The sequence below is a fragment of the Somniosus microcephalus genome, chromosome 25, assembly GCF_052327205.1.
Source record: "Somniosus microcephalus isolate GS21.2 chromosome 25, FLI_Smic_1.0, whole genome shotgun sequence".
NCBI lineage: Eukaryota > Metazoa > Chordata > Chondrichthyes > Squaliformes > Somniosidae > Somniosus > Somniosus microcephalus.
In genome coordinates, this window is record NC_141011.1 from 24,390,580 (window position 1) to 24,417,467 (window position 26,888).

At 46.3% G+C, this 26,888-nt stretch overlaps 1 protein-coding gene across 4 annotated transcripts in view; it reads left to right on the forward strand.

Moving 5' to 3' along the window:
• The window catches only part of LOC147100545 (rho guanine nucleotide exchange factor 10-like protein), a 179,007-nt gene that overhangs the window by 51,494 nt on the left and 100,625 nt on the right, over positions 1-26,888 (forward strand). For all 4 annotated transcript variants that reach the window (XM_085966906.1, XM_085966907.1, XM_085966908.1 and 1 more), the window contains exons 3-5: positions 16,281-16,418; positions 19,348-19,671; positions 21,271-21,298. In XM_085966906.1, coding sequence (XP_085823032.1) covers positions 16,281-16,418; positions 19,348-19,671; positions 21,271-21,298 — 490 coding nt within the window. The remainder of the gene's footprint in view (positions 1-16,280; positions 16,419-19,347; positions 19,672-21,270; positions 21,299-26,888) is intronic.

The window sequence follows — 26,888 nt, forward strand, 5'->3', positions numbered from 1 at the left end:
GTTGGGGAGAGGGAGAGGGGGGAGGGAGAGAGAGAGGGTGAGGGAGGGAAAGAGTGAAGGGGTGGGAGAGGGAGGGAGAGCTCGCCTTCTTCCTTCCTTCCTTCGGGCCGCCGCAATTCAAACTTCCCGCCGACCTCACAAAATGGCGGCCAGCCCTTCTTCACCCCGCCGGGCTCTGAGTCCAGCCCCCTTCCCCGGGGCGTCTTCCTCTCTTCTCTATCTCCTTCCTTCACTCTCTCCTTCCCTTCTCTCTCTCTCCTTCTTCTCTCTCTCTCTCTCTCTCTCTCTCTCTCTCTCTCTCTCTCTCACTCTCTCTTCCCCTCTCTCTCTCTCTCTCTCTCTCTCTCTCCTTCCCCTCTCTCTCTCTCTCTCTCTCTCTCCTTCCCTCTCTCTCTCTCTCCTTCCCCTCTCTCTCTCTCCTTCCCCCCTCTCTCTCTCCTTCCCTCACTCTCTCTCTCTCCTTCCCTCTCTCTCTCCTTCCCTCTCTCTCTCCTTCCCTCTCTCTCTCCTTCCTCTCTCTCTCCTTCCCTCTCTCTCTCTCTCTCTCTCTCCTTCCCTCTCTCTCTCTCTCTCTCTCCTTCCCCCTCTCCTCTCCTTCCCCCTCTCTCTCTCTTTCCCCCTCTCTCCTTCCCCCTCTCTCTTTCCCCCCCCTCTCTCTCTCTCTCTCTCTCTCTCTCTCTCTCTCTCCATCCCACACAGACAGACAGACAGACAGACAAACTCATATATATATATAAAAAATTATTTTCTACTTTTTTCATAACAACATGCCCTCAAAAAAACCCTCGGCACCGCCGGGCACTCCAGCTAGTAACTAATAAACAAAACTGTTCAACGAAAATGAAGAAAAATACACTTTTTTTTTACAATGCCCTATGATTTTCCTTCCGGGTTGCTTGCAGTGGTGTCCGGGAGATTAGTCTTTCATTCCTGGAGACCCCCAGAACAATATGGGACGATTAGCAACCCTAGTGTGTGTGTGCATGCTTGCGTGCATGTGTCAGCTGTGATGGGGCATTTCGTTGTATTGGGCAGAGGAAGAAAGGTTTGGAGGAATGTCCCTGGTCACACCCCTACTGCATAAAAAGAGAGTCGATTTTATCTATGTACGTCTGCCTGTGCCACTTTATAAAAAAAAAACTCCTGTTCTTGAAAAGGCAGAAGTCCAGTAATTTAGCAAGCTTTCTTAAAAGGAATATAGTCGTACCTTACCTTGAGGAAGAGCTTTATGTATCCATTATTTTCAAGGATAACACCAGAAATTTGGCACCTGTGTCATATGAGTATCATTTAATATGTTGTTTATGGGGGAAGTTGAAAGTGACCGCGAGGCATTGGTTGACGTGTCTAAACAGTGTGAGGTAGCAATAAACAAACCAAATAGGATGTTGGATTATGTTGCCAAATGAGTTGAGTTGGAATGCCCACAGGTCATTCTGAAGCTGTACAATGTCCCAATTAGACTTTAGCTGGCGTATTGCATACCGTTCTGGTCACCGTGACATAACAGAGCCACCCAGACCCCTAGAGGCAGTGCAGAGGAGAGCAACAAGGGCTGATCCTAAGGGGGTGATTTTTGCCAATGGGGGCGCGTTGGAGGCGGGACTGTTGCTTGTCAGGTATTGGTCCCGCCTCCATCGAGTTGTGGCCAACCCATGCTATTTTCCCTTGATTGACCTTGTTAAGCCCACCCAGCGGGTTTAGCAGGCCAATTAAGGGGAAGCTGATTACAGAGAACGTCAGCGTATGACGTTTCATCTGTCAAAAAATTTTTGACCGATGAATTGTCATCGTTTGAAAGCTCTGTGAAGCTGTCAAACACTGACATTCTCTGTTGTTTGATGAGTTCTTGTATTCAAGACTCATCAAACCTCTTTTGTGAGCAGAAATTAGATGGATGTTACATCGGAGAATGCAGCGGCCATCTGTCATCTCTGCCGGTGAGATGTGAGAGTCTCCGGATTCTCAATGGTTGAAGCCATTGATCCCTGCTGGAAAGCATGTGTGTGTGGATCATGCTCAGCTGTAAATTCCCCATTGTCCTTGATCAACTAGCTGACATCCACTGTCTAGGCTCACAAGTGAAGAGTGGCCACTTGGGAGAGCTGGAGGGCTGCTGGTACCCTGGGAATGTGGGAGAGGTGCTGGAGGGCTGCTGGTACCCTGGGAATGTGGGAGAGGTGCTGGAGGGCTGCTGGTACCCTGGGAATGTGGGAGAGGTGCTGGAGGGCTGCTGGTACCCTGGGAATGTGGGAGGTGCTGGAGGGCTGGTGGTACCCTGGGAATGTGGGAGAGGTGCTGGAGGGCTGCTGGTACCCTGGGGATGTGGGAGAGGTGCTGGAGGGCTGCTGGTACCCTGGGGATGTGGGAGTGGTGCTGGAGGGCTGCTGGTACCCTGGGGATGTGGGAGAGGTGCTGGAGGGCTGCTGGTACCCTGGGGATGTGGGAGAGGTGCTGGAGGGCTGCTGGTACCCTGGGAATGTGGGAGTGGTGCTGGAGGGCTGCTGGTACCCTGGGGATGTGGGAGAGGTGCTGGAGGCTGCTGGTACCCTGGGAATGTGGAAGAGGTGCTGGAGGCTGCTGGTACCCTGGGGATGTGGTAGAGGTGCTGGAGGGCTGCTGGTACCCTGGGGATGTGGGAGAGGTGCTGGAGGACTGCTGGTGGCCTTGGAACCAGTACCCAATGTTGAATCAGTACATTCAGAAAAGGAGAAAACTGTTGGGCGGGGGACGGGTGCAGGGGTACTTTCCTCTTCATGGCATAATATTTTAAGATAATAGAAAGTTCAGATAGAAATTGCACCCTCCCCCTTTTGCTTTCCTTCCTTTAGAGTCTCTCTCGGTGTGTGTGTGACGCAGTCCTTTCCTGAACACTGGTAAAAACAGACATAAATCAGGGAGCAACAGCAGTCCTAGCCAAGATTCATAAAGTTCTAACAATTATGATAGGATACATACAGGAAAAATGAAAAGATAAAAACAGGAATCTACCCCTCACAACAAGTGGATTCCTGAAAACGTTTGAACACCGAAAGAGCCCGGCCATGTTTTCCTTCTTTGATGGTCTACAAACAGGCTGTATCTTTTGCCAAGTTTAAACACAGCCAAATGGCTGCAGAGGTTAGGGGAAGGAGGAGGGGAGTGGGATGATGGCTCGAGTTCTGATGTTTGCTTTGTTGCTGATGAAATTTGATTGAAAACCGTTCCTTATTGCAATCTATTCAACATTCTGGAGCCTGTACGCTATCCTGCACACCCATCGACCGTGTCCTGTCCTGACTGACCTTCAGTGGCGCCATATCCCACTAAACGGATGAGACGTTAAACCGAGGCCCCCATCTGACCTCTCAGGTGGACGTAAAAGATCGCATGGCACTACTGGAAGAAGAGCAGGTGTCCTGGCTAATATTTATCCCTCAATCTACATCACTAAAGACAGATTATCTGGTCATTATCACGTTGCTGTTTGTTGGAGCTTGCTGTGCGCAAATTGGCCACCACATTTCCTACATTGCAACAGTGACCATACTTCAAAGGTACTTCATTGGCTTTGGGAAGTCCCGAGATCGTGAAAAGTGCTAAAGAAATGCAAGTTCATTCTTTCTTTCATTGATTTCAAAATATTCAGCCTTGTCTTCAAATTCATGTGTCCTCTCTCTCTACCGTACCGTTACACCTTTCTCCACCCCAGCATGGACCTTCTGCTCTTCCAGCTATGGCCTTCTGCATGTTCTCCCTCTTCTCCCTGGTCTACCATTGGTAACAGAGCCTTCAATCAACCATCCCCGATTTCTGGAACTCGCTCCCTAAATCTTTCGAGCTTGCTACCCCTCTCCCAACTCTTATAAACCTACCTCTTCAGCCACACCGCTCTGTGGATAATGAATGCCTCCAAACATAAGACAGAAAATCAGACCTTTGGTGTCCAGTTTGTATTTTAAAGAAAGAAAGAACTTGCATATATATATTGCTTTATCATGTGCCCATGATGTGCCAACAATAGGGCAGTAATAGTGCGGGAATTTCAATTACTCCAATATCAACTGGAATACTACCAGTGTAAAAGGTATAGAGGGCACAGAATTCCTAAATTGCATTCTGGAGAACTTTTTTTTAGCCACTACATAGCAAACCTAACGAGGGGGAGGGGTGGGGGGGCAGTTCTGGATTTAGCTTTAGGGAATGAAGCTGGGCAGGCGGAAGGAGTATCAGTGGGAGAGCATTTTTGTGGTAGTGATCATAATTCAATTAGTTTTAGCATAGTTATGGATAAGGACAAAGAAAAAAACAGGAGTAAGTGTTCTAAATTGGGGGAAGGCCAATTTTACTAGGTTGCGAAGTGATTTAGCAAAAGTGGACTGGAAACAGTTACTTGAAGGTAAATCAGTGTTCGTGCAGTGGGAGGCATTCAAGAGGGAGATACATAGAGCTCAGGGTAAACATGTTCCCACAAAGAAAAAGGGTAAATCTGCCAAATTTAGAGCCCCTGGATGACAAGATGAAGACAGGGTAATATAAGGCAAAAAAGGGAAGCCTATATCAGATATCGTGAGCTCAATACTGCAGAAAGCCTGGAAGAGTATAGAAAGTGTAGGGGTGAAATTAAGAAGGAAATTGGGAAAGCAAAAAGAGGGCATTAAAAAATACTGGCAAGTAGAATCAAAGAAAACCCAAAGATCTTTTATAATTACATAAAGAACAGGAGGATAACTAAGGAAAGAGTAGGGCCTATCGGGGACCAAAATGGTGATCTATGTGTGGAGGCGGAGGATGTGGGTAAGGTCCTTAATGAATACTTTGCAGCTGTATTCACAAAAGAGGGGGACGATGCTGACGTTGAAGTTAAGGAGGAAGATAGTGAAATATTGGACGGGATAAACATAGTAAGAGAGGAAGTATTGAGGGGTTTAGCATCCTTGAAAGTAGATAAATCACCAGGGCCGGAAGAAATATATCCAAGGCTATTAAAAGAAGCAAGGGAGGAAATTGCGGAGGCCTTGACCATCATTTTCCAATCCTCCCTGGCTACAGGAGTGGTGCCAGAGGATTGGAGAACTGCTAACATTGCACCATTGTTTAAAAAGGGAGGAAGGGATAAACCGAGCAATTACAGGCCAGTTAGTTAACCTCGGTGGTGGGCAAATTACTGGAATCAATTCTGAGGGACAGTATAAACCTTCATTTAGAAAGACACAGATTAATCAAGGACAGTCCGCATGGTTTTGTTAAGGGAAGGTCGTGTCTGACTAACCTAATTGAATTCTTTGAGGAGGTAACGAGGAGTGTCGATGAGGGCAGTGCGTTTGATGTAGTCTACATGGATTTTAGCAAGGCTTTTGACAAGGTCCCACATGGCAGGCTGATCAAAAAATTAAATGCCCATGGGATCCAAGGGAGAGTGGCAAATTGGATCCAAAATTGGCTCAGTGGCAGGAAGCAAAGGGTAATGGTTGAGATGAGTTTTTGTGACTGGAAGGCTGTTTCCAGTGGGGTTCCACAGGGCTCAGTACTTTTTGTAGTATATATTAATGATTTAGACTTAAATGTAGGGGGCATGATAAAGAAATTTGCAGATGATACAAAAATTGGCCGTGTGGTTGACATTGAGGAGGAAAGCTGCAGACTGCAAGAAGATATCGATAAACTGGTCAGTTGGGCAGAAAAGTGGCAAATGGAATTCAATCTGGAAAAGTGTGAGGTTATGCATTTGGAGAGGGGCAACAAGGCAAGGGAACACAATTAATGGGAGGATACTGAGAGGTGTGGAGGAACAGAGGGACCCTGGAGTGTATGTCCACAGATCCTTAAAGGTAGCAGGACAGGTCGATAAAGTAGTTAAAAAGGCATACGGAATGCTTTCCTTTATTAGCTGCGGCATAGAATATAAGAGCAGGGAAGTTATGCTTGAACTGTATATAACACTGGTTAGGCTACAGCTTGAGTACTGCGTGCAGTTCTGGTCACCACATTACAGGAAGGATGTGATTGCACTGGAGAGGGTGCAGAGGAGATTTACGAGGTTGATGCCAGGACTGGAAAACCTTAGCTATGAGGAAAGATTGGATAGGCTGGGGTTGTTTTCCTTGGAACAGAGGAGGCTGAGGGGAGACGTAATTGAGATGTATAAAATTATGAAGGGCCTAGATAGAGTGAATAGGAAGGACCTATTTTCCTTAGCAGAGGGTCAAGAACCAGGGGGCATAGGTTTAAAGTAGTTGGTAGAAGGATTAGAGGGGAGATGAGGAAAAAAAATTTCACCCAGAGGGTGGTTGGGGTCTGGAACTCGCTGAGTGAAAGGGTGGTAGAGGCAGAAACCCTCATCACATTTTAAAAGTACTTGGATGTGCACTTCAAGAGCCATAACCTACAGGGCTACGGACCAAGTGCTGGAAAGTGGGATTAGGCTGGGTAGCTCTTTTCCGACCGGCATGGACACGATGGGCCTCCTTCTGTCGTAATTTTTCTATGATGTCCCAAAGCACTTCACAATATGTAGGGAAATTGAGCTACCAATTTGCACATAGCAAGATTCCAAATAGAGATGAGAGAAATGACCAATTAATCTGTTTTTTGATGGTATTGGTCGAGCTAGGAATGTTAACCAGGAACTCCTTGCTCCTCTTTGAATAGTGCGGTGGGATCATTTACATCCACCTGAACCACCAGAACAGACAAGCGGGGCCTCAGTTTAAAGTACTCCATCACTACTAACTGGAATCACAGAGGCAAAAGTACGACCAACTGAGTCAAGCCGACACTTTTCTTGTGGAAATTTTGGTTCTTTCTGCACAAAATTCAGATTGCCTGGTTCAAAACAGGAAAATTCCAAATGGCTGTTCAGTTAAAATGTCAGCGGTTTATTGTGTTGCTCCGAAGACAAAATACAGAGCTGGGGAAGTGCCAGTGTTTCACTTTTACCTCCCAGTATTGGTACCAAGGACTCCCAGCTAATATAAACCCTGCTGCCGGAGAGAGGCCCCACCATGGTTTCTGCCTGGTGGAACGCTGGGTAGCTCGGCCCTCCTGCTCAGGCTGGCGATGCAGTTTTCACTTGCTGGCCTGCAGGGACCTTGCCCAGCCATCAGGGAAAGATGAGGCGATGAAGAATTTTCCATGCACTGTTTATCAGTTATACCAAATTTTGTCATATGCTCTGCAGTACGAACGGGGCAGTGTTCACAGTAACTAGACCTTCAGACTATACTCAAGAGGTGGTTCTATAATATCAGTGCAGCATGAACAAGGGCAGTTGAAGCCATGGAAGGTGACTAATCTCTGACACAACAACAACAACTTGTATTTATATAGCGCCTTTAACATAGCAAAACATCCCAAGGTGCTTCACAGGAGTATTAAAGAACAAAAAATTTGACACCGAGCCACATGAGGAGAAACTAGGGCAGGTTACCAAAAGTTTGGTCAAAGAGGTAGGTTTTAAAGAGCGTCTTAAAGGAGTTAAGCGAGGTAGCGAGGCGGAGAGGTTTAGGCAGGGAATTTCAGAGCTTAGGGCCTAGGCAACAGAAGGCACGACCGCCAATGGTTCAGCGATTATAATCAGGGATGCTCAAGAGGGCAGATATTTCGGGGGGTTGTGGTGCTGAAGGAGATTACAGAGATAGGGAGGGGCGAGGTCAAGGAGGGATTTGTAAACAAGGATGAGAATTTTGAAACCGAGGTGTTGCTTAACCGGAAGCCAGTGTAGGTCAGCGAGCACAGGGGTGATGGGTGAACGGGACTTGGTGCGAGTTAGGACATGGGCGCCCGAGTTTTGGATCACCTCAAGTTTATGTAGGGTAGAATGTGGGAGGCCAGCCAGGAGTGCGTTGGAATAGTCAAGTCTAGAGGTAACAAAGGCATGGATGAGGGTTTCCACAGCAGATGAGCTGAGGCAAGCCAGAGACGGGCGATGTTACGGAGGTGGAAGTAGGCGGTCTTAGTTATGCTGCGGATATGTGGTCAGAAGCTAATTCCAGGGTCAAATATGACACCAAGGTTGCGAACAGTCTGGTTCAGCCTCAGACAGATGTTAGGGAGAGGGATGAAGTCAGTAGCTAGGGATCGGAGTTTGTGGCGGAGACCGAAAACAATGGCTTCGATCTTCCCAATATTCAATTGGAGAAAATTTCTGCTCATCCAGAACTGGATGTCGGACAAGCAGTCAGACAATTTAGAGACCGTGGAGGGGTCGAGCGAAGTGGTAGTGAGGTAGAGTTGGGTGTCGTCAGCGTACATGTGGAAACTGATGTTGTGCTTTCGGATAATGTCGCCAAGGAGCAACATGCAGATGAGAAATAGGAGGGGGCCAAGGATAGATCCTTGTGGGACACCAGAGGTAACGATGCGGGAATGGGAAGAGAAGCCGTTGCAGGTGATTCTCTGGCTACAATTAGATAAGAATGGAACCAGGCGAGTGCAGTCCCACCCAGCTGGACGACATCCCATCACAAATTCTCTGGGCCTTCTCTGCTTTGTGTTAGCCTGGCTCAGTTGACTCTAGCACTCTCATCTCAGATCAGAAGCTTCTGGGCTCGAGTCCATGCAAGGAGCTTGAGCTCATAATTTAGATTAACCATCTAGTGCAGTACTGAGGAAGTGTTGGATCATTGAAGGTACCATTTTTTGGATTAGACTTTAAACCAAGGCCTTATCTACTGGCTCTGGTGGACATTAAAAACCCATAGCACCATTTGAAGCAGAGCAGGATATTCGCTCAATGCCCTGGCCAACATTCACCTTCAAAGCAGTACCACCCTCAAACCAATACCACCTAAAACAGATTGATTTGGTCATTCATCCCATGGGTGCCATATTGGCCCACATAACAGGTGACTACACCTTTACTTCGAGCGTGATTAGAATGTGGAACTTGTTACCACACGCAGTGGCTGAGGTGAATAGCATAGAGACATTTAAGGGGAAGCTAGATAAGTACACGAGGGAGAAAGGAATAGAAGGATATGTCGATAGGGTGAGGTGAAGAAAGGTAGGAGGAGGCTCATGTGGTGCATAAACCCGTTGGGCCAAATGGCCTGTTTCTGTGCTGTAAATACTGTGATTCTATGTAACACACTTTGAGTTAGTTCTGAGGTTTGGTCAGGTGCTAAATATAAATGAATCTTCTGTTGAGCGGGGACATCAACATTGCAGAAATATTAGGAGTGATATATATGACTAATCAAGCTTGTCCTACAGGCAGGGTGGCTCCTGAAGATGTTGTAATGTGCTTTATAACCTAATGTGCTTTATAACCTATCTCATACTCGCTTGGAGCTGTATGAAGATAAACTTGACATTGCATGTACTACTAATTATACCATTAGATACATTTAGCAGGGCATTAAGTATTATATTTCACACGTTATTTTCTGTGACTCGTCAGCACTTAACTCATAGTGATGTTTTGAAATGTTAGATTTCTTATAGTTTTGAGAGAGCGATATCAAACTGCCCACCATATGCCACTTTGCTATATATATTGTCCTCTTCCTCAGCTCCCTCATAGGCGTGCAGGATGCCCCGGTCGGTATAAATCAGAGCCCAGTCTTCACTGTGTGCATGGACTAACTTTCAATTTTCTGAAACAGCTTCCAACAGGACCCTGCAAGCCAAGGAAAACAAAATAGATGATTTGACTCTGCTTTTTTAATTTAAAAACAGTTCGAGCTTTGCCCTGAACTGAGCCCGGAACATTGTGAATACTCGTGTCACAATGCAATTTAATGTCATGTTAAATTGGGAGGCAGACTGGCAGACTCAGGAAATAATGGGTTTTCGTTGCTGTTAGTTATGTGTGGGTCAACAGGTTTACATGTGTCGGGGCTGCCAACTTTGCGAGATCCGCGTATAGGGAGTTGACTGCACAGGAGTACAAAGAAAGCACTTCTGCACCAAACCGGTTCTTAATGGCAACTCTTGCTGATGTAAAAAGCACCCTTTGTATATATTATTATCGGATGGTTTCTGTGTCAGCTTAAAGAATTTACCCGAGGGATCTACCACACTCATGTCGTAACTCCATCAACACTGGAAGCCTCTGTTGCCCCTTACAAGACCATTGATGCCGAAGGGTTGTAGCGGAATTGGGGGGTGATTTGGTCAGGGGGCTCCGTACGCTGGGAGCTCATGCTTCCCTGGCTCAGAAGGCACCTGACTTATTACTGGAGGCTGGTACATTGAGAGGTTAAGAGAATTGGCATCCATATGGGTGCAACTGGGAAACTCGAGGCGAGACACATCAGTCCTTGTTATTAAAAAAATATATATGGATCTGCCTCTCCCCATAAGAGGCAGAGGGCAGCTTAATGGGGTCTCAAGGAAGGGCCCTGGATGCCCCCTCCACCGATGGCACACAGGCGCTGGTAGTTGTGGCCACACGAGGCAGCTGTGTACTGGAGATATGCTCATAGTGGCAGGGACGTCTGCTGGGCCCATGTAAATCTACCGGCCTGATGACCATGCCGGCTGTGTTGGGGTCAGAGCTGAAGGATGCAATCTCGGCCCTACTGCCAGGATCACGGCCCACAGATTTTCAGGGCCACTGTTTCACTGGCCTGTATTGACGCAGATGAAAGCTCTTTATTTGCTCATAGTTTTGGGAGTTACCTATCTTCAGCGTATTATGATGGGCCCTACAGACTCTATATCTCCCTATCTGTCGTGCGGTCGAGCTTGTGCCTGAACAGGATGTATTTTACCCATGTTGCAAATGCAGTGAATCTTCTGCCTGAGCGTTTGTAGCTGTACTATGCGTAAATACCACCAGCATTGCCTGACACCATGACAGTGGGCTGCAGGCTTGACGATTACTGGGTTTATAAATGGGATGTCGAGAAATCAGTAAAACCAGCCACCAAAAGTCTGATTTTGCGCCCCCCCCCCCCCCGGGCCCGCTTCTGTGTCTTGTGATGTGGAGATTTTAAGACATCAAGGTGTTGAAATGAATTTTCATCAGCATCAAAGCCAACATCAGAACTCAAGCCAACATTCTGCCCCTCCCTATCTGGTTTTGGACTTTGCAAACAGGTAGGGTCACCGCCTTTTGCCATCAGTACACCCCAGATAATGAAAAAAGAGGCCCTGTTTCAACAACAATCGGGACCAATTTTGCAAGGAAAACAGAAAATGCTGGAAATACTCAGCAGGTCAGGCAGCATCTACAGAGAGAGAAACAGAGTTAACGTTTCAGGTCGATGACCTTTCGTCAGAACTGGAAAAAGTTAGAGATGTAACAGATTTTAAGCAAATGCAGAGGCGGGGGGAGGGGAGGAAAGAACAAAAGGGAAGGTCTGTGATCGAATGGAAGGCAGGAGAGATTAAATGACAAAAGGGATGATGGTGCGAGGCAAAAGGAGATGGTAATGGGACAGGTAAAGAAACAAAAGGCGGCTCTAGAAGAGGTGTAAATGGGAATAGCAGAATCATCAACAGCTGCCATGTGAAAAAATGGGGCAGAGATTATGATCTGAAATTGTTGAACTCGATGTTGAGTCCAGAGGGCTGTAAAGTGCCTAATCGAAAGATGAGGTGCTGTTCCTCGAGCTTACATGATCTTCATTGGAACAGTGTAGGAGGCCGAGGACAGAGGTCAGGGTGGGAATGGAGCAGAGAATTAAAGTGACAGGCGATCGAAAGCTTGGGGTCACCCTTACGGACTAAATAGAGGTATTCTGCAAAGCGGTCACCCAATCTGTGTTTGGCCTCCCAATCTGTGTTTGGTCTCCCCAGTGTAGAGGAGACCGCATCGTGAGCAGCGAATACAGTATACTAAATTGAAAAAAGTACAAGTAAATCGCTGTTTCACCTGGAAGGAGTGTTTGGGGCCCTGGACGGTGGGAAGGGAGGAGGTGAAAGGGCAGGTGTTGCATCTCCTGCGCTTGCACGGGAAGGTGCTGTGGGAAGGGGAGGGGGTGTTGGGGGTGATTGAGGAGTGGACTAGGGTGTCGCGGAGTGAACGGTCCCTTTGGAATGCTGAAAGGGATGGGGAGGGCAAGATGTGTTTGGTGGTGGGACCATGCTGGAGGGGGTGGAAATGACGGAGGATGATCCGTTGAATGTGGAGCCTGGTGAGGTGGAATGTGAGGACAAGGGGAACCCTATCGTGGTTCTGGGAGGGAGGAGAAGGGGTGAGAATAGAAGTGCGGGAAATGGAACAGACACGGTTAAGGGCTCTTTTGCAAGATGTTGATCATTGAAAGGTGCCTTTACATTATGGGAGTGCATCCAAATGCAGATGCCCAGTTCTCCTGCCATTGGCTCCCAAGCAATCTTCAGGGAACCGACGGAAGCTCACCTCATGAAAATGTGAGACTATGAATCTGCTGTCAGGTTATGGCCATCTGTTTTGGGAAGTAAAAACAGGGAACAGGTCCCACATATTTATACTCTAGGGGCTGGATTTTCATTGAGGAGGCGGGTAGGAGGCGGGACTACAACTTCTGGGGTTGTAGTCCCGCCTCCATCGAGTTGTAGCCAACCCACGCGATTTTGACTTGATTGACCTTGTTGAGCCCGCCCAGCGGGCTCAGCAGGCCAATTAAGGGCCACCCGGCAACAGGTGACGTCACAGATTGATATTTCATCTGTCAAGACCTTTTGACAGATGAAATATCAGCGTTTCACAGCTGTTTGAAGCTGTCAAACACTGACAATCTGTACTCCAAGTTAATTCCTTCCTGTCAGGATGATTTAGAGATCTCTCCGGAACAGAAAGCTGAATACTGCAATTTTTGACAGCTCGTGGCCATTCTGCTTTCTGTGCCGGTGAGATGAGGTACTCCCGAGACCTGAAGGAAGGAAGGCTATAAAGGTAAGTAAAACTTCTTTAAACACACCAAACACACTTACCTCTGCACTCATGCACCCATCACTCACTTGAACACCGGACATCTCGAACCCTCCAAGCCCTTCAGCCCGACGGCCCGACTCGCTAACTTGGCGTGGTTTGGAGCCGTCGGGAATCCCACACTTCAGGGATAAAAATAGGGATTAGGCTAAAAACTGCCTGTTACCTACCTGTTAACAGGCAGCTAATTGGCACTAATCCCCTTCCCGCCTCGGGCAGGCAGGTCCCAGTGCGGGTTGGGGGCGGGATGGGTTCGTGCCCCCTGATTTCGGGATTTTAACCCCCCACACGCCTCCAATCCCGCCTCCACGGCCCAATGAAAATCCTGCCCAAGGTCTCCGTTTACACAATAGAGCTCAGCACGCCCGTGGAGAGTAGTGCACGGAGATCAATACCCTCAACAGGAATAGAAAAAGCAGTAAGTGTACAAGAGCCTGCATGCTATTATACACACACAAAAACTTGTATTTTTTTACAGCAAAGTTGCTGTAAATCTACAACTCACCATCAGGTGGCAGACAATTCACAAAAATATTCATATTGCTTGCACTGTTTTGAAGGATCCTGGCAAAAGATGAACTGCACTCAAGACTAGTTTGCTCTAAATTTAATTTTCACTTGACTGTAATTTCTTTGGATCTGCTTTTTTGGTGAACTTACATTTGCCTCATTGCTATCTGTGGGATCTTGCTGTGTGCCAAATGGCCACCATGTTAACCTGCCAGCACTTCAAAAACAAAAAGTAATTAATTGTTGGGAAGCATTTTGGGACATTTCTATGAGATGTTATAAGGAATCATATACATGTAAATGCAAGTTCTTTTGATGTAATAATTTTATATACTTCAGTGATGTCACTGTTTCTACATGGTAAAACTTAAACTCCTTTAATTTTTTTGCCAATTTAAACTTGGACCCAGTCCTGTTGCTAAATTCTACACTCTACCCAAGCCAAGTTAATATTTTTTGTGATGTGGTCACCAAAACTGAATGCTGTATCGATTGTCTTAGAAAGAAAGAACTTTCATTTAGATAGCATCTTTCATGACCTCAGGATGTCCCAAAGCACTTTACAGCCAATGAAATACTATTGCAATGTAGGGAAACATGGCAGCCAATTTGCACACAGAAAGGTCCCATAAACAGCAATGAGATAACGACTAGGTAATTTGTTTTCGGTGATGTTGGTTGAGGGATAAATATTGGCCAGGCGAACCCCCCTGCTCTTCTTCGAATAGTGCCTTGGGATCTTTTATGCCCACGTGAGAGGGCAGACGGGGCCTCGGTTTAACGTCTCATCCGAAAGACATAGGCCGGGAATTTCTTTGGAGTTGCTCCTGCTCTGCTGCTGTAATTTTGCCAGAAGTGTGGGAAAAACCCTTTCTCTGTGCATAAATGGGATTTCTGACGCATCTCCGGTGAAGTTGTGGGGGCAGAGTAGGAGCAGCTTCAAGGAAATTCCTGGCCATAACATGAAACGATAGCCATTAGGGAAGGTACCAAAGGGCAGCTGGGCACCTGTGTGTTATAAGTCTTTAACACACCAGTTTTCAAGGCACATATCAGATATGAGGTAACAAGAGAACAATTTACCTCCCTCCAAAATAACCCACTACCACGTCATGGCCTGACTCTCTCACGGGTGCAGACAAGTGCTTGCTGCCTCACTTTTGGACTCTTGCCCATGCAGTTTGCTGATGGGAATTTTGTCCTTGGTTCTTGAGCAAATGACAAATAAAAAGCTTTCATCATTTTCTCAGCTCTTCCATCTGATGTTGCCTTTCGTTAAACTACATGACCATTAGATGATGCAGTGTACTCAAGCACCGCCACATGGTGGCACAGAGTGCCAGTTTGCAAGTTGGTCATTAAAGGCCCTCTGGCATTATTAGAAGAGCAGGAACCCTCCTGATGTCCTGGCCAACATGCATCTCTCAACCAACATATTATCTTAATGTCATTCATCTCGCTGTTGCTTGTAGGCATTTCTGCTACTTGCCTGTATAAAAGCAGTCATTGCATTTTTAAAAAAGGAACTCGCTATAGAAGGCTTCCCAGATGTTCTGATGAGAAAGACTCCATCTAAATACAAGTATGATTTATTATCGAAGCTGCTGACCTAATTTTCATTACTGTTGGGAAGAGTTGAGCCTCTTTCAGTCGCACTGGCACAGCCTGGGAGCAACTCCTTTATCTCTCTTAGCCATGGAAGTTGATTGGGGTAGGAAGATCCAGATAGAAAAAAAAGACAGTGATGACTCAATGGGAAAATGCATGATGTGGTGTTCTACTGAGCCATTCAGCCAAGGTGTTCCCAGGATTCATTCCTATTCCACGGCATCACGCTCTCATGGTTCCACTTCTATCTGTCCCAGGCCATGCTGTCTCCTCAAATGGTTTCTCTTCCCATGTCTGCACGATCACTCAGAGCTTCATCCTTGGTACCCTCCTATTCATTATTTACACACCCCTCAATGACATTAGCAGCAAATGTAAAGTTGGCTTCCACAATATACCAACGGCATCCAATTCTCTGCCATCACCATAGGCGCTAAGGCTGTTGCTCTACTATCCAGTTGCCTATGTGATCCTGGATGAGTCAAAATTTGCAACAGCTCAATGTCAGCAAAATTTAAGTCATCCATTTCAACTCCTGCAAGCACCTACATGCCTCCATCAAGCTCCGAAGTTGCTCCCTCAGACTGAATCTGGTGGTGTGCAACATTTGTGTTCCTTTTGACCCTGAGTTGAGATTTTTGCTCCACATCCAGTCAATCATCAAGACGGCCCTCTTTGCTTTCGGAACACTGCCTGGTTTTACCCTATTCTGTGCTGAAACCTTAACTCATACCTTTGTGACCTTGAGGATTGAGTCCTATAATACTCCCCATCACGTGCCTCCACTCTCCACAGATTTCAGCTAATGTAGAACTCTGCAGCACAAGCTCCTTCCCATACATTCAGTTACCCTGGTCCTTGCCAAATTCCCCTGGCTCACTGTGCCTCAGTGAATCAGTTTTAAGATCATCGTACTTTTCAAATCACCTTCTCCAATGATCTTCCCCAGCTCACATGTCCCAACCTACACCTGCCAGTCCTTTGATTCTGGATTACCGCTTGTTACTGCTGCCTCATCGGAAGCTGATCTTTCAGCCACTACACCTCTGCCCCCTCTAATTCTCTCCTAAAATCAATTTGCCCTACTGCCCCTCTCCCCACCTCCTAAACGCCTACCTCTTTGGTCTCCCCCTTGCAAAGTACTCTGTGTCGTCCACTTATATGCTTTGGTTCAGATACTGGAGAGTTGGGGCACCTGTGGAGCATTACTGCAGCATGAGGATTAAAAATAATAACGTAACTGGATCGAACGCTCCTTGATAATAATAGAATGCTGCCATTATCTTTCCTGGTTTAATCGAGCTGTTTACTTTCCTTTCAGATCAGAAGGGAGAGGAAATTGAACTCCAATTGTCTAGCACGGCTGTGGGTCAAACAGTAAGGAAAGAAGAGGACGCAGTACATGGGGCATCAGCGTGTGAAAGTCAACTAAAAGAGGAGGAACAGCAATCAAAACCAGGTAAACCTGTGGCACGAATGACAGCAAAGAAACAAGCATTGGGAGAGAAAGAATAATCAGCAGAGATCGTGCAGTATGAGTGTTAACTCCTTCACCTCCAGACCATAATCAGCAATTTTCTTCAGATAACACACCACTGCCTCCCCCTACCATTTGTTCCCCATCTTTTGTGAAGCTTCTAATTGTGGGTATGTTCCTTGAGTTGCAGGAGTCATCCAAAGAAAGAAAAGCAAGACTTGCATTTATATACTGCCTTTCACAGCCTCAGGAGGCTCCAATGAACTTCACGGACAATGAAGTACTTTTTTGAAATAAAAACAGAAAATGCTGTAAAAGCTCAGTAGGTCAGGCAGCATCTGTGGAGAGAGAAACAGAGTTAATGTTTCAGGTCGATGGCCTTTCATCGGACTTCTGACGAAAGGTTATCGACCTGAAACGTTAACTCTGTTTTTCTCTCTCCACAGGAGCTGCCTGACCTGCTGAACATTTCCAGCATTTTCTGTTTTTATTTCAGATTTACGGCATCCGCAGTATTTTGCTTAAGTACTTTTTTGAAGTGTGGTCACTTTTGTAATGTGGGAAACACGGCAGCCAATTTGCACACAGCACGGTCCCATGAACAGCAATGTATTAATGACCAGATAATCTGTTTTTAGTGATGTCGATTGCAGTATCTTGCCCAAATCCCATTCTTCACGTATAATCTTAGACAATGATTGGTGGCTGGCTACCTGGCTACTGCTTCTCTCAAGGAGCCAAAGCACTTCCTCCTGTGCACACTAAGCAGTCGATGGTTGCCATTGCTCCTCAAATGGCACTTCTTTGCCGCTGATTATAGGCACTATTTTCCTTTGCAGGTAGGTTGAGAGGCACCTGAACGTTTAATTTCACCCAGGTGTCTGCTGCCGTTCCATGGTGAGAATGCATTCAGGTCCAGTCTGTGTAGCGATTCCTTCTCCTTTGAACCTAACACTACCACCCTTGGTCTCAGGCCTTGGGATGAGGCACAGTGGAATGGTGGGAAAGGAGTGCATGCGGGAGGGCCTGAGGTGCCTTGTGAATATAGCTGTCACTTTCAGCTCGTCAGTTGCACTGAGAGGAAATGGTAGGTCTGGAGTTGAGTTATGGCTCCAGAATTCTTGCAGGATATGCACGGGAACTCATAACTTCATTTACCTTAGCCAACCTTATGAGATCATTAAAATGTCTCTGGAACTGTATTGCTGTTCATTGGTTAGCTGAGGTAGCACTGACTGTCTGAGCCACCTTCTTCCATACAGGTAGACTACCCTTTATCCGGACTTCCAAAAACCGAAACCCTCTAAAAACCGAAGGTTTTTTCGTTCAGCGTAAGTCGTGCGTACGAACGAAAAAACCTTCGGTTTTTAGAGGGTTCCGGTTTCGGAAGTTCGGATAAAGGGTAAGTCGTGCGCACGACCCCGCCGGCCCCGACAACCGCCGACCCCCCCGCGGACCCCGCCGGCCCCGACAACCGCCGACCCCCCCGCCGGCCCCGACAACCGCCGACCCCCCCGCCGGCCCCGACAACCGCCGACCCCCCCGCCGGCCCCGACAACCGCCGACCCCCCCGCGGACCCCGCCGGCCCCGACAACCGCCGACCCCCCCCGCCGGCCCCGACAACCGCCGACCCCGCCAGCCCCGACAACCGCCGACCCCCCCGCGGACCCCGCCGGCCCCGACCCCCGCCGACCCCGACTGACTTACGCTGAGCGTCAGCGTAAGTCGTGCGCACGACCCCCCGCCGACCCCCCCCCCCCGCGGACCCCCGCCGACCCACCTTCCGAAATCCGAAATTCTCCTTTATCCGAAACTCGGCTGGTCCCGAGGTTTTTGGATAAAGGATAGTCTACCTGTACTACCTGCATCACCCTCTTCTGAGACTTCCTCTTTTGGGTGTCAAAGAGCCAGTCGCCCCTTGCCCTTATCTCTACCTGCAGAACGTCCACAGAAGCATCTGAAAATCGGGGGACTCTGGGCATAGTTGAAGACCCTGATACTGGTCCTTCTTCTGCCATTTCAGACCAATGCTGGCTCTCTCTCAATCTTCCTCAATGCCAACTGCTTCTGTCTCTTTAAGCAGCTGCAGTCTTTTAAATGTTACAGTAACACCACATTTCCCTTCAACCCAGTGGTAATAAACTACTCAGGGGTGGGAGTGTCACTGAAAACCACCATGCATATTAAATAAGGCCCTCTCCAGGAAAATGTACTGGGTTGCTGATGGTGTCACATGTGCAGGCAGAAGTCCCGCCCAATTGCACTTCTGGTGGTGGTGGGAGTTGGGGGGACAATCCAGCCCCTAGTGTGTAATGTTACAGCACAGCACACTGAAGCACCAATGCGCTCCACAGACATGTCATCCCTGCATTGGTGCAGTTCTTTGTTTGATGAAGAGCCAAGGCCCAAAGTGCAGGACACCACCAAGATTAAAAAATGAGATAAGTCAAGAGGTAGTAGTTAGGCAAAGCTAAGATTGCATTTAAAAACCTACTGATTTTGGGAGGTATGTAAGGAGTTATACAGTTTGGAGGTTCCAGGAAGGAATGTGTTAAACAAGGAGGTGGTGCGCTGAGTCTTGATTTCAACACAGTGAGGACGCAGGGAGATCAAACACTGTGTAGTACAGTATATTTTTGGAAGAGTAAGACCGATATAAAGGAGCAATTATTGTGGTAGTAAGAATGAAGTAGAGAGAGAGGAAAAAGGTTACGATAGAGAGTTAGAGCTGAGAGTAGGATTGCCTGTCAAATTACAAGCTGTTTCTTGGATGCCATCAAGGATTTCAGAAGATGTGTTACAAGAGCCTCATCAGTTTTGGACAGACTGGGGAGATATAGATAGTTTTGAATAGGGTCTGGTTGCAAAGCCAGTCAATGTGACCTGAGTTCTGTTTTTTTGTTCTGACAGATGGCCAATTGCCTGAAGAGTTGGAATCTTCTTCAGATGAAGAATATGGTGAAGCGTTTGATTTTGATGATAGTCTGACTGAAGAAGAAGATGTCATTATCAGAAATGGGCCAGATCTCAACATATCACCAGAAAAAACAGGTGATAATCAAGCTGCTGACACAGCGTCCGAATCAGCGAAGTCTACCCAATCTGTGCAGGATGCAGTCCTACCAAACTCAAACCCACCTTCCATATCCCACACAGTAGCAACTCTGAGCTCTACGTCTCACCCGAATAATGTCACGTCTCCCACAGATTCAATTGCACATTCTACCAGCACAGGTAAGAAAGAGAGGAACAGATCATTCCTGAATCCCATCCAACAACCCAAAATAATTGTACTTGTTCAGATTGATTTATCAGTGTGTGGAATATCCAATTAGTAACAGGATTAGAAAGATAAGTATGGTCAATATTGTCTAAAGCTCTGGAGTCCCTGTTCTGTGGTGACCATTGGAATATTTCACACAGTTGCCATTTTTAGTCGGAGAAGTGTGAAAGAGTATTATCAGCTGAATGTTTTACATATGGTTATTCAGGAGATTCAGTATGCTGGGGACAGTGTGGATTGTACATAGCCTGTGAAGGAAGTGGGTGCAATGGGATGGAGGGGCTTTCCTCATTCCTCAATTTATTTCTTTTACCATCTATTTTCTTCCCTCTCCCATTCCTAAAGGTTCTGACTCTTGCTGAAGTATGTTTCCACAGGCACTAGCAGCCCTCGGGTATCTTGCTCAAATGACCATTCATCATGTTTGGGTGAGAGAGTGCGAGTATTACTGTTTCTGTGTTCACCCAATGTCTATATATAGGAACAGGAGTAGGCCATTCAGCCCCTCGACCCTGTACCTCCATTCAATGAGATCATGGCTGATCTGTATCTTAACTCCATCCACCTACTATGGCAAAATATCCTTTTAATACCATTGGCTAGCAAAAATCTATTGAGCTAGGTTGGGCTGGAATCAAACTCTGGTCACAAAGGTGAAAGGTCAATGTTTTTAAACTTCTTGCACTGTGTGCAGATTTTTCTCCAGAATGTCGGAGCAAAACTCGCAGAGAACAGAGTTAAATTAATTTGCAAATATATGAAATTCAACATTGCAGCGTATAATTTAATTGGTCTATTTGTAATAATGCACATTAGGGGCGATTCTGCAATCCAGCACTCCCAGCAGGGAGTGGCGCTCGCAGGGAGCGTGTCTCGGGAAGTCACGGGCATGCAGCCCATGATTCTCCATTCATTAAAATGAATAGATTGAGAGTTCCCGGGCTGTGTCTCTCGATTTCCCCAAGGTGCACTCGCTGTGAATACTGCTCCCCACTGGCAGTGCCGGATCATGCAATTACCCTTTTTTTGGCTTTAATACATTCATAGGACAATGTTGTGTGTAAAAAAAAAAAGTCAGTTATTCACTTAAGAGGAGCATGTTATATTGAACTGTTCTCTGGCCTCACAATAACCGAAATGGGAAATGTACTGCGTAGTGTTTAACTGAGCTGTACACATCAGGAAAGTCCCAGATTCAATCTGAAGTCTGTCCTGAATTAGTTGCTTTCAGCTTGAGTAGTGGTGGTGTGGGAACATAAAAATCAGTCAGCATTTTGTTCCCAATCTCTCATGGAAATGGACAATGTCAGGCTATGTTATGATGCCCTGCATGGTTGACTAACCTGCGGCCATTCACTGTTGAGGTTTACACATGAAAAATGACTGATTGAGAAAGATACCCAAGGATGGCTAACACCCATTGAATGGTAACCCAACAGAAGTCAGCACATTCAGGAGATAATAGTTGGAAGGCTTGATTTCAAAAAAAAATTAACAAGATAAAAAACTATATTTACAACAATCATTAACTTGTCTCAATTTTATTTCAGACTCTGCTGCCATAGCCTCTGGTTCAGGGTGAGTCTCCATTATATTTGTCAGCCTCTTATATTCAATGTAATTATTTGAAATTACAATTAAAAGTTCTTAATTTACTAAACCGGGGAAAGTTCAAATATTTATTTTCTTATTTGTTCTCGGGTTATGGGCAACGCTGCATTTATTGCCTATCCTTAGTTGTCCTGAGAGGTGGCTGTGGGCCTTTTTTTGTTGGTGATGACGTTTCCACAATGGTATTAGGTAGGGAATTCCAGGATAGTGACCCAGCAACAATGAAGGATCAGCAACACATGCCCAAATCGGGATGTTGTGTGACCTGGAGGAGAACTTGGAAGTGATAGTGTTCCTATGACATTGGTGCTGTTGTACTTTTCGGTGGTAGAGCTTGTAGGGTAGGGAGTTGCTGTCAAAGTAAGGTTGGTGAGCTATGGCAGTGCATCCTGTAGATAGTAGATACTGTTGCCACAATGCACCAGTGATGGAGGGGCGGGGGGTGAATATCAAGTGAGCTGTTCTATGCTGGATGGTGTTGAGCTTCTTGAGCGACGTTGCACGTGCCCCCATCCAGATGAGTATTTCATCACATTCCTGTGCCTTGTAGATGGTGGAGGGGCTTTGAAGGATCATGACGTGAGTCACTCGTCAGAGTTTGCCCTGCTTTTGTAACCACAGTGTGGTATGGCAAGTCCATTTAAAATTCGGGTCAATGCTGATTTCCAACACCCCCCCCCACCCCCTTAATATGGTGATGGTGGGGGATTTAGTGATGGTGGTGTCGTTGTGGGTCAGGGTTGGCGGCTGGGCTTTTTCTTGTTGGAAATGACCATTGCCTGGCATTTACATAGCACAAATGTTACCTGTCTGTAGTCAGGTCAAGCCTGGATGTTGTCTAAGTCCTCCTGCAGACTGGCATGGGTTGCTTTGTTATCAGGGGAGTTGTGAATGGAACTGAATTCTGTGAAATGATCAGCAAACAGCTACACTCCTGACTTTATGATGGTGATAGGTGCTATATAAATGCCGGTGCTCTCTTTCTTTCTTGTGGCTCAGTTCCACTACTGATTTGTGGTGGTGATTCTTGGCTTCACACTGGAAAGTTAACGTGTGAAAAGGTACAGACCTGCTTGGACCAGGCCCATTGACCTGGGGCTGAGCTTTCGCAGAGGGTGCAATTTGAGGTGCTTTTTAAAAACTATTTTAGTTTACTTACCTTTCACCCCGCCCTCCTTAAAGGAGCTGAGGGGGGTTCACTTTGTCATTTTCTGACAGAGGGATATTGTCAGAAAATGACTAAAAGGTTTTGGAACTCACTCCATTTGCCATGAATCTCGAGTGTTAAAGAAATGAGTGCTGTCAATGCTGCACAGGGAAGCGCTTAATAATGTGCCTGGACTGGGAGAACGCCGTGCAATAATTCTGTAACTGAGGAAAAGAACTAACAGAAGATCTATTAATATTCCCCCTTCATTGCAGTAAACAACACACAAAACACAGGGGTCATTACAGTTGCTTACTGGGAGCAATGATTACATTACCTCCTACCATTTCAAAATTTGAATGCATGGCTGAACATCAGTGGAGAATTTATCAAGATTCATTGCACTGTCTCCAACTCAACCTCATTCTATTTCACTGTGGAATTCCTTATCCGCACTTCAGTCTTTCTCCCCTCGTACAATCTATAGGCTTTTAAAAGCCAAGTTTGGCGTCGTCTAACCATTACTTCTAGATTAATGTCACCTTATGGTATTTTTTTCCAATCGGCAATCTTTTAATGCCAGCGTTAACCTATTTAAGATAAAATACCGATTCGATAATATATCCTACCCTTTGCAACTTTGGTGGGATCTTGCACTATGGAACTTGTTCCTTCACCTAGGTTACAGAATCACAGAAATCACAGAAACCCCACAGTGCAGATAGAGGCCATTTCGGCCCATCGAGCCTGCACCGACATATCCCACCCGATCCCCGTAACCCGTACACCAACACATAACCCCACTTATTTAATCCCCCTTACACTAAGGGTCAATTTATCATAGCCAATCAACCTAACCCGCACATCTTTGGACTGTGGGAGGAAACCGGAGCACTCGGAGGAAACCCACGCAAACACGGGGAGAATGTGCAAACTCCACACAGACAGTCACCCGAGGCCGGATTCGAACCCGGGTCCCTGGCGCTGTGAGGCAACAGTGCTAACCACTATGCCACCGTGCTGCCCTACTCAATTTAAAAATAAAAAGCACATTGTTAGTTAAAAAAGCAGCGTTGGCCTTGTTGATGAACACTATGGGCTGGATTTTCCAAGCCCCGTGGAGGCGGGAGTGGGGGGAAAATTGCAGAATCGGGGGGCACGAACCCTTCCCACCTCCATGCCCGTTTCCCAGGAGGCAGGTACCCGACCTGTGCTGGGAGCCACCTCCCCGAGGCGGGAAGGGGATTAGTGCCTATTAACTGCCTGTTAACAGGTAGTTAACTGGCAGTTTTTGGCCTAATCCCTATTTTTAGCCCTGAAGTGTGGGCTTCCTGACGGCTCCAAACCATGCCAAGTTAGCGAGGCGGACCGTCGGGCTGAAGGGCTTGGAGGGTTCGAGATGTCCGGTGTTCAGATGAGTGATGGGTGCATGAGTGCAGAGATAAGTGTGTTTGGTGTGTGTAAAGTGTTTAAATAAGTTTTACTTACTAATGCAGGCTTCCTTCCTTCAGGCCTCGGGAGTCCCTCATCTCACCGGCACAGAAAGCAGAATGGCCGCGAGCTGTCAAAAGTTGCAGCATTCTGCTTTCTGTTCTGGAGAGATTTCTAACTGAGTCTGTGGAGAAGGACTCAAGTTAGAAGTCAGCTTGTCAGTGTTTGACAGCTTCACAGAGCTGTCAAACGCTGATATTTCATCTGTCAAAAGCTCTTGACAGATGAAATGTCAATCCCTGACGTCACCTGTAACCGGGTGTCCCTTAATTGGCCTGCTGAGCCCGCTGGGCGGGCTCAACAAGGTCAATCAAGGGAAAATCACGCGGGTTGGCCACAAATCAATGGAGGCGGGACTACAACCCAAAAAGTGGGAGTCCCGCCTCCATCACGTCCCCATTGACAAAATCCAGCCCTATGTAACCACCTTCAAACAAATCTGTTTTTCATTGGCCAAGTCTTCTGGATAATGAGCAATTGTAGCCTGTTGATAAGTGAATGCTCCTTTAAGGGAAACCAAAGACCTGAGCCCAAAGCCTGTTGCACAGGCCTTCTTGAATGCATCTGCCTCCACTAAAGGAAATAAGAATCCAATATGATGGTCTGTGTAATTCATTCATCAGTAAAGGCCTGAGATGATTTGACAACTGGATTTAAGCACACCAACAAAGATTGGGGCTTCCTTTACTGAAAATAAACTGCTTTCATATTCGCTTCGCACAAAGTCAAGTTTAGGAATACAGAGAGAATTCACTTGGAGAAGTGAGAATTTATTTGGTGTTCTTGGAGATATTTCCCTTGATTTATATTGACTTCCATGAAAAAATTTCCAGAAGCTAAGAATCATCAAGAAATTGGGACAATGGTTATTGTTTTCCTGATGTTCATAACAAGTCTCATATCAGAGAAAAGATGTTCCATTTCTGAAGGCTGACTTGGCAGAAGACCGATATCAGAATGCTGTTTAAGTAAATGAACATTCAGAAAAAGAAATACATAAGGAGAAACCAAAGGAACTTTGTCCACTGTATCCAGATAGCCTTAAGGACATAAGCAGGCAGTAATAACTTAAATTATATCTCGGTTGGCAAATCCAGTACATGTATGTGTGTGTGTGTGTGGATAAGGGCAAGATTGCTGTGATTCACTACCGCAGTCAAGTAGTGATGCGCCATCAAGTACTCAAAAGACTGAGGTTAAGCGCGTAACAACCAGGCTTTTATTAACTAAAGAATGAAGGTCTAGTCTCGAGTGGTCGACCCATCCAGAATACTAAGGGACTGGGAGGTAGTCACTTATATACCTGGAATAGTGGGAGGAGTCAGCCGAGGCATGTCCAGACCTGTACCTAGTGGAATACACATACACATACAGACAGGTATAACAGTGGTTTACCACAAGCAGCTTACTCACACTTGCTGTCAAGTCTTATACATGAATAATGCCCCAAGGTGAGCTACCAGAATTTGAGGAGTGCCTGCAGAGTTAACACTTTTAGGAGAGAAGTGAAAGAGGCAAAAAGTAAGTATTTTTAGGAACAGTAAAAAACTATTAAGCCCAACAAGCTCGTTGGTTTTTGATAGATCAACTCCTCCTACACAACTTCTCACCATATCCCTCAGTCTTTTATTGTTTTGAAAATATCTAGTTGTTTCTAGAGTTTATTTGTACTATATTCCTTCCTTGATAAATTATTCCATAACTCTATTACCTTTTGGATGAAAAAGTTCTTTTTTTTTATTTGTTTGTGGGATGTGGGTGTCGCTGGCAAAGCCAGCATTTATTGCCCATCCCTAGTTGCCCTTGAGAAGGTGGCGGTGAGCTGCCGCCTTGAACCACTGTAGTCCGTATGGTGAAGGTACTCCCACAGTGCTGTTAGGTAGGGAGTTCCAGGATTTTGACCCAGCGACGATGAAGGATCGGCGAATAACTTCCGAGTCAGGATGGTGTGCGACTTGGAGGGGAACTTGGAGGTGGTGGTGTTCACATGCGCCAGCTGCCCTCGTCCTTCTAGGTGGAAGAGGTCGCCGGCTTGGGAGGTGCTGCCGATGGTAGATGGTACACACTGCAGCCACGGTGCGCTGGTGGTGGAGGGAGTGAATGTTTAAGGTGGTGGATGGGGTGCCAATCAAGCGGGCTGCTTTGTCCTGGATGGTGTCGAGCTTCTTGAGTGTTGTTGGAGCTGCACTCATCCAGGCAAGTGGAGAGTATTCCATCACACTCCTGACTTGTGCCTTGTAGATGGTGTAAATGCTTTGGGGAGTCAGGAGGTGAGACACTCGCCGCAGAATACCCAGCCTCTGACCTACTCTTGTTGCCACAGTATTTATGTGGCTGGTCCAGTTCAGTTTCTGGTCAATGGTGACCCCCAGGATGTTCTACCTGACTTCTCTTCTTACTCCTAACTTCTTGTGATTTGAACCCTTCATCGTCATGAACAATTTGCCTGAAATCAACTTTGTCAATCCCCATTGTAATATTGAGAACTTTAATTAGGTCACCTTAAAGTCTCCTCTTTTCTAAAGAAAACCAGCTCAACTTCTTTAACCTTTTTCATAACTTAAATTTCTAATATTCACAATCATCTTTGCCGGTAACCTCTGTACCCTGTTGGGCCATTGAAGAGATTTACTTTAGTGAACTACTACCATCACTCGAAGGGCCACAGGTTGTCCATTCTGAAGAACAAAAATCAGATTTTATATTTAATGCAAGCTAATATTGAACAGAGCAGAACTGTCTGAATGAGAAAGATATTCCAGTGTGTCTGGCTGGAGAGATTATTTTATTCTGAGGTTTAATACTACTGGAAGTTAAGAGCTAAGTGTCCGTTTGGCTCAATTGGTACCATTTTTGCTTCTGAGTTAGAAGGTTGTGGGTTCAAGCCTCATCACAGACTTGCGTATATAATCATGGCTG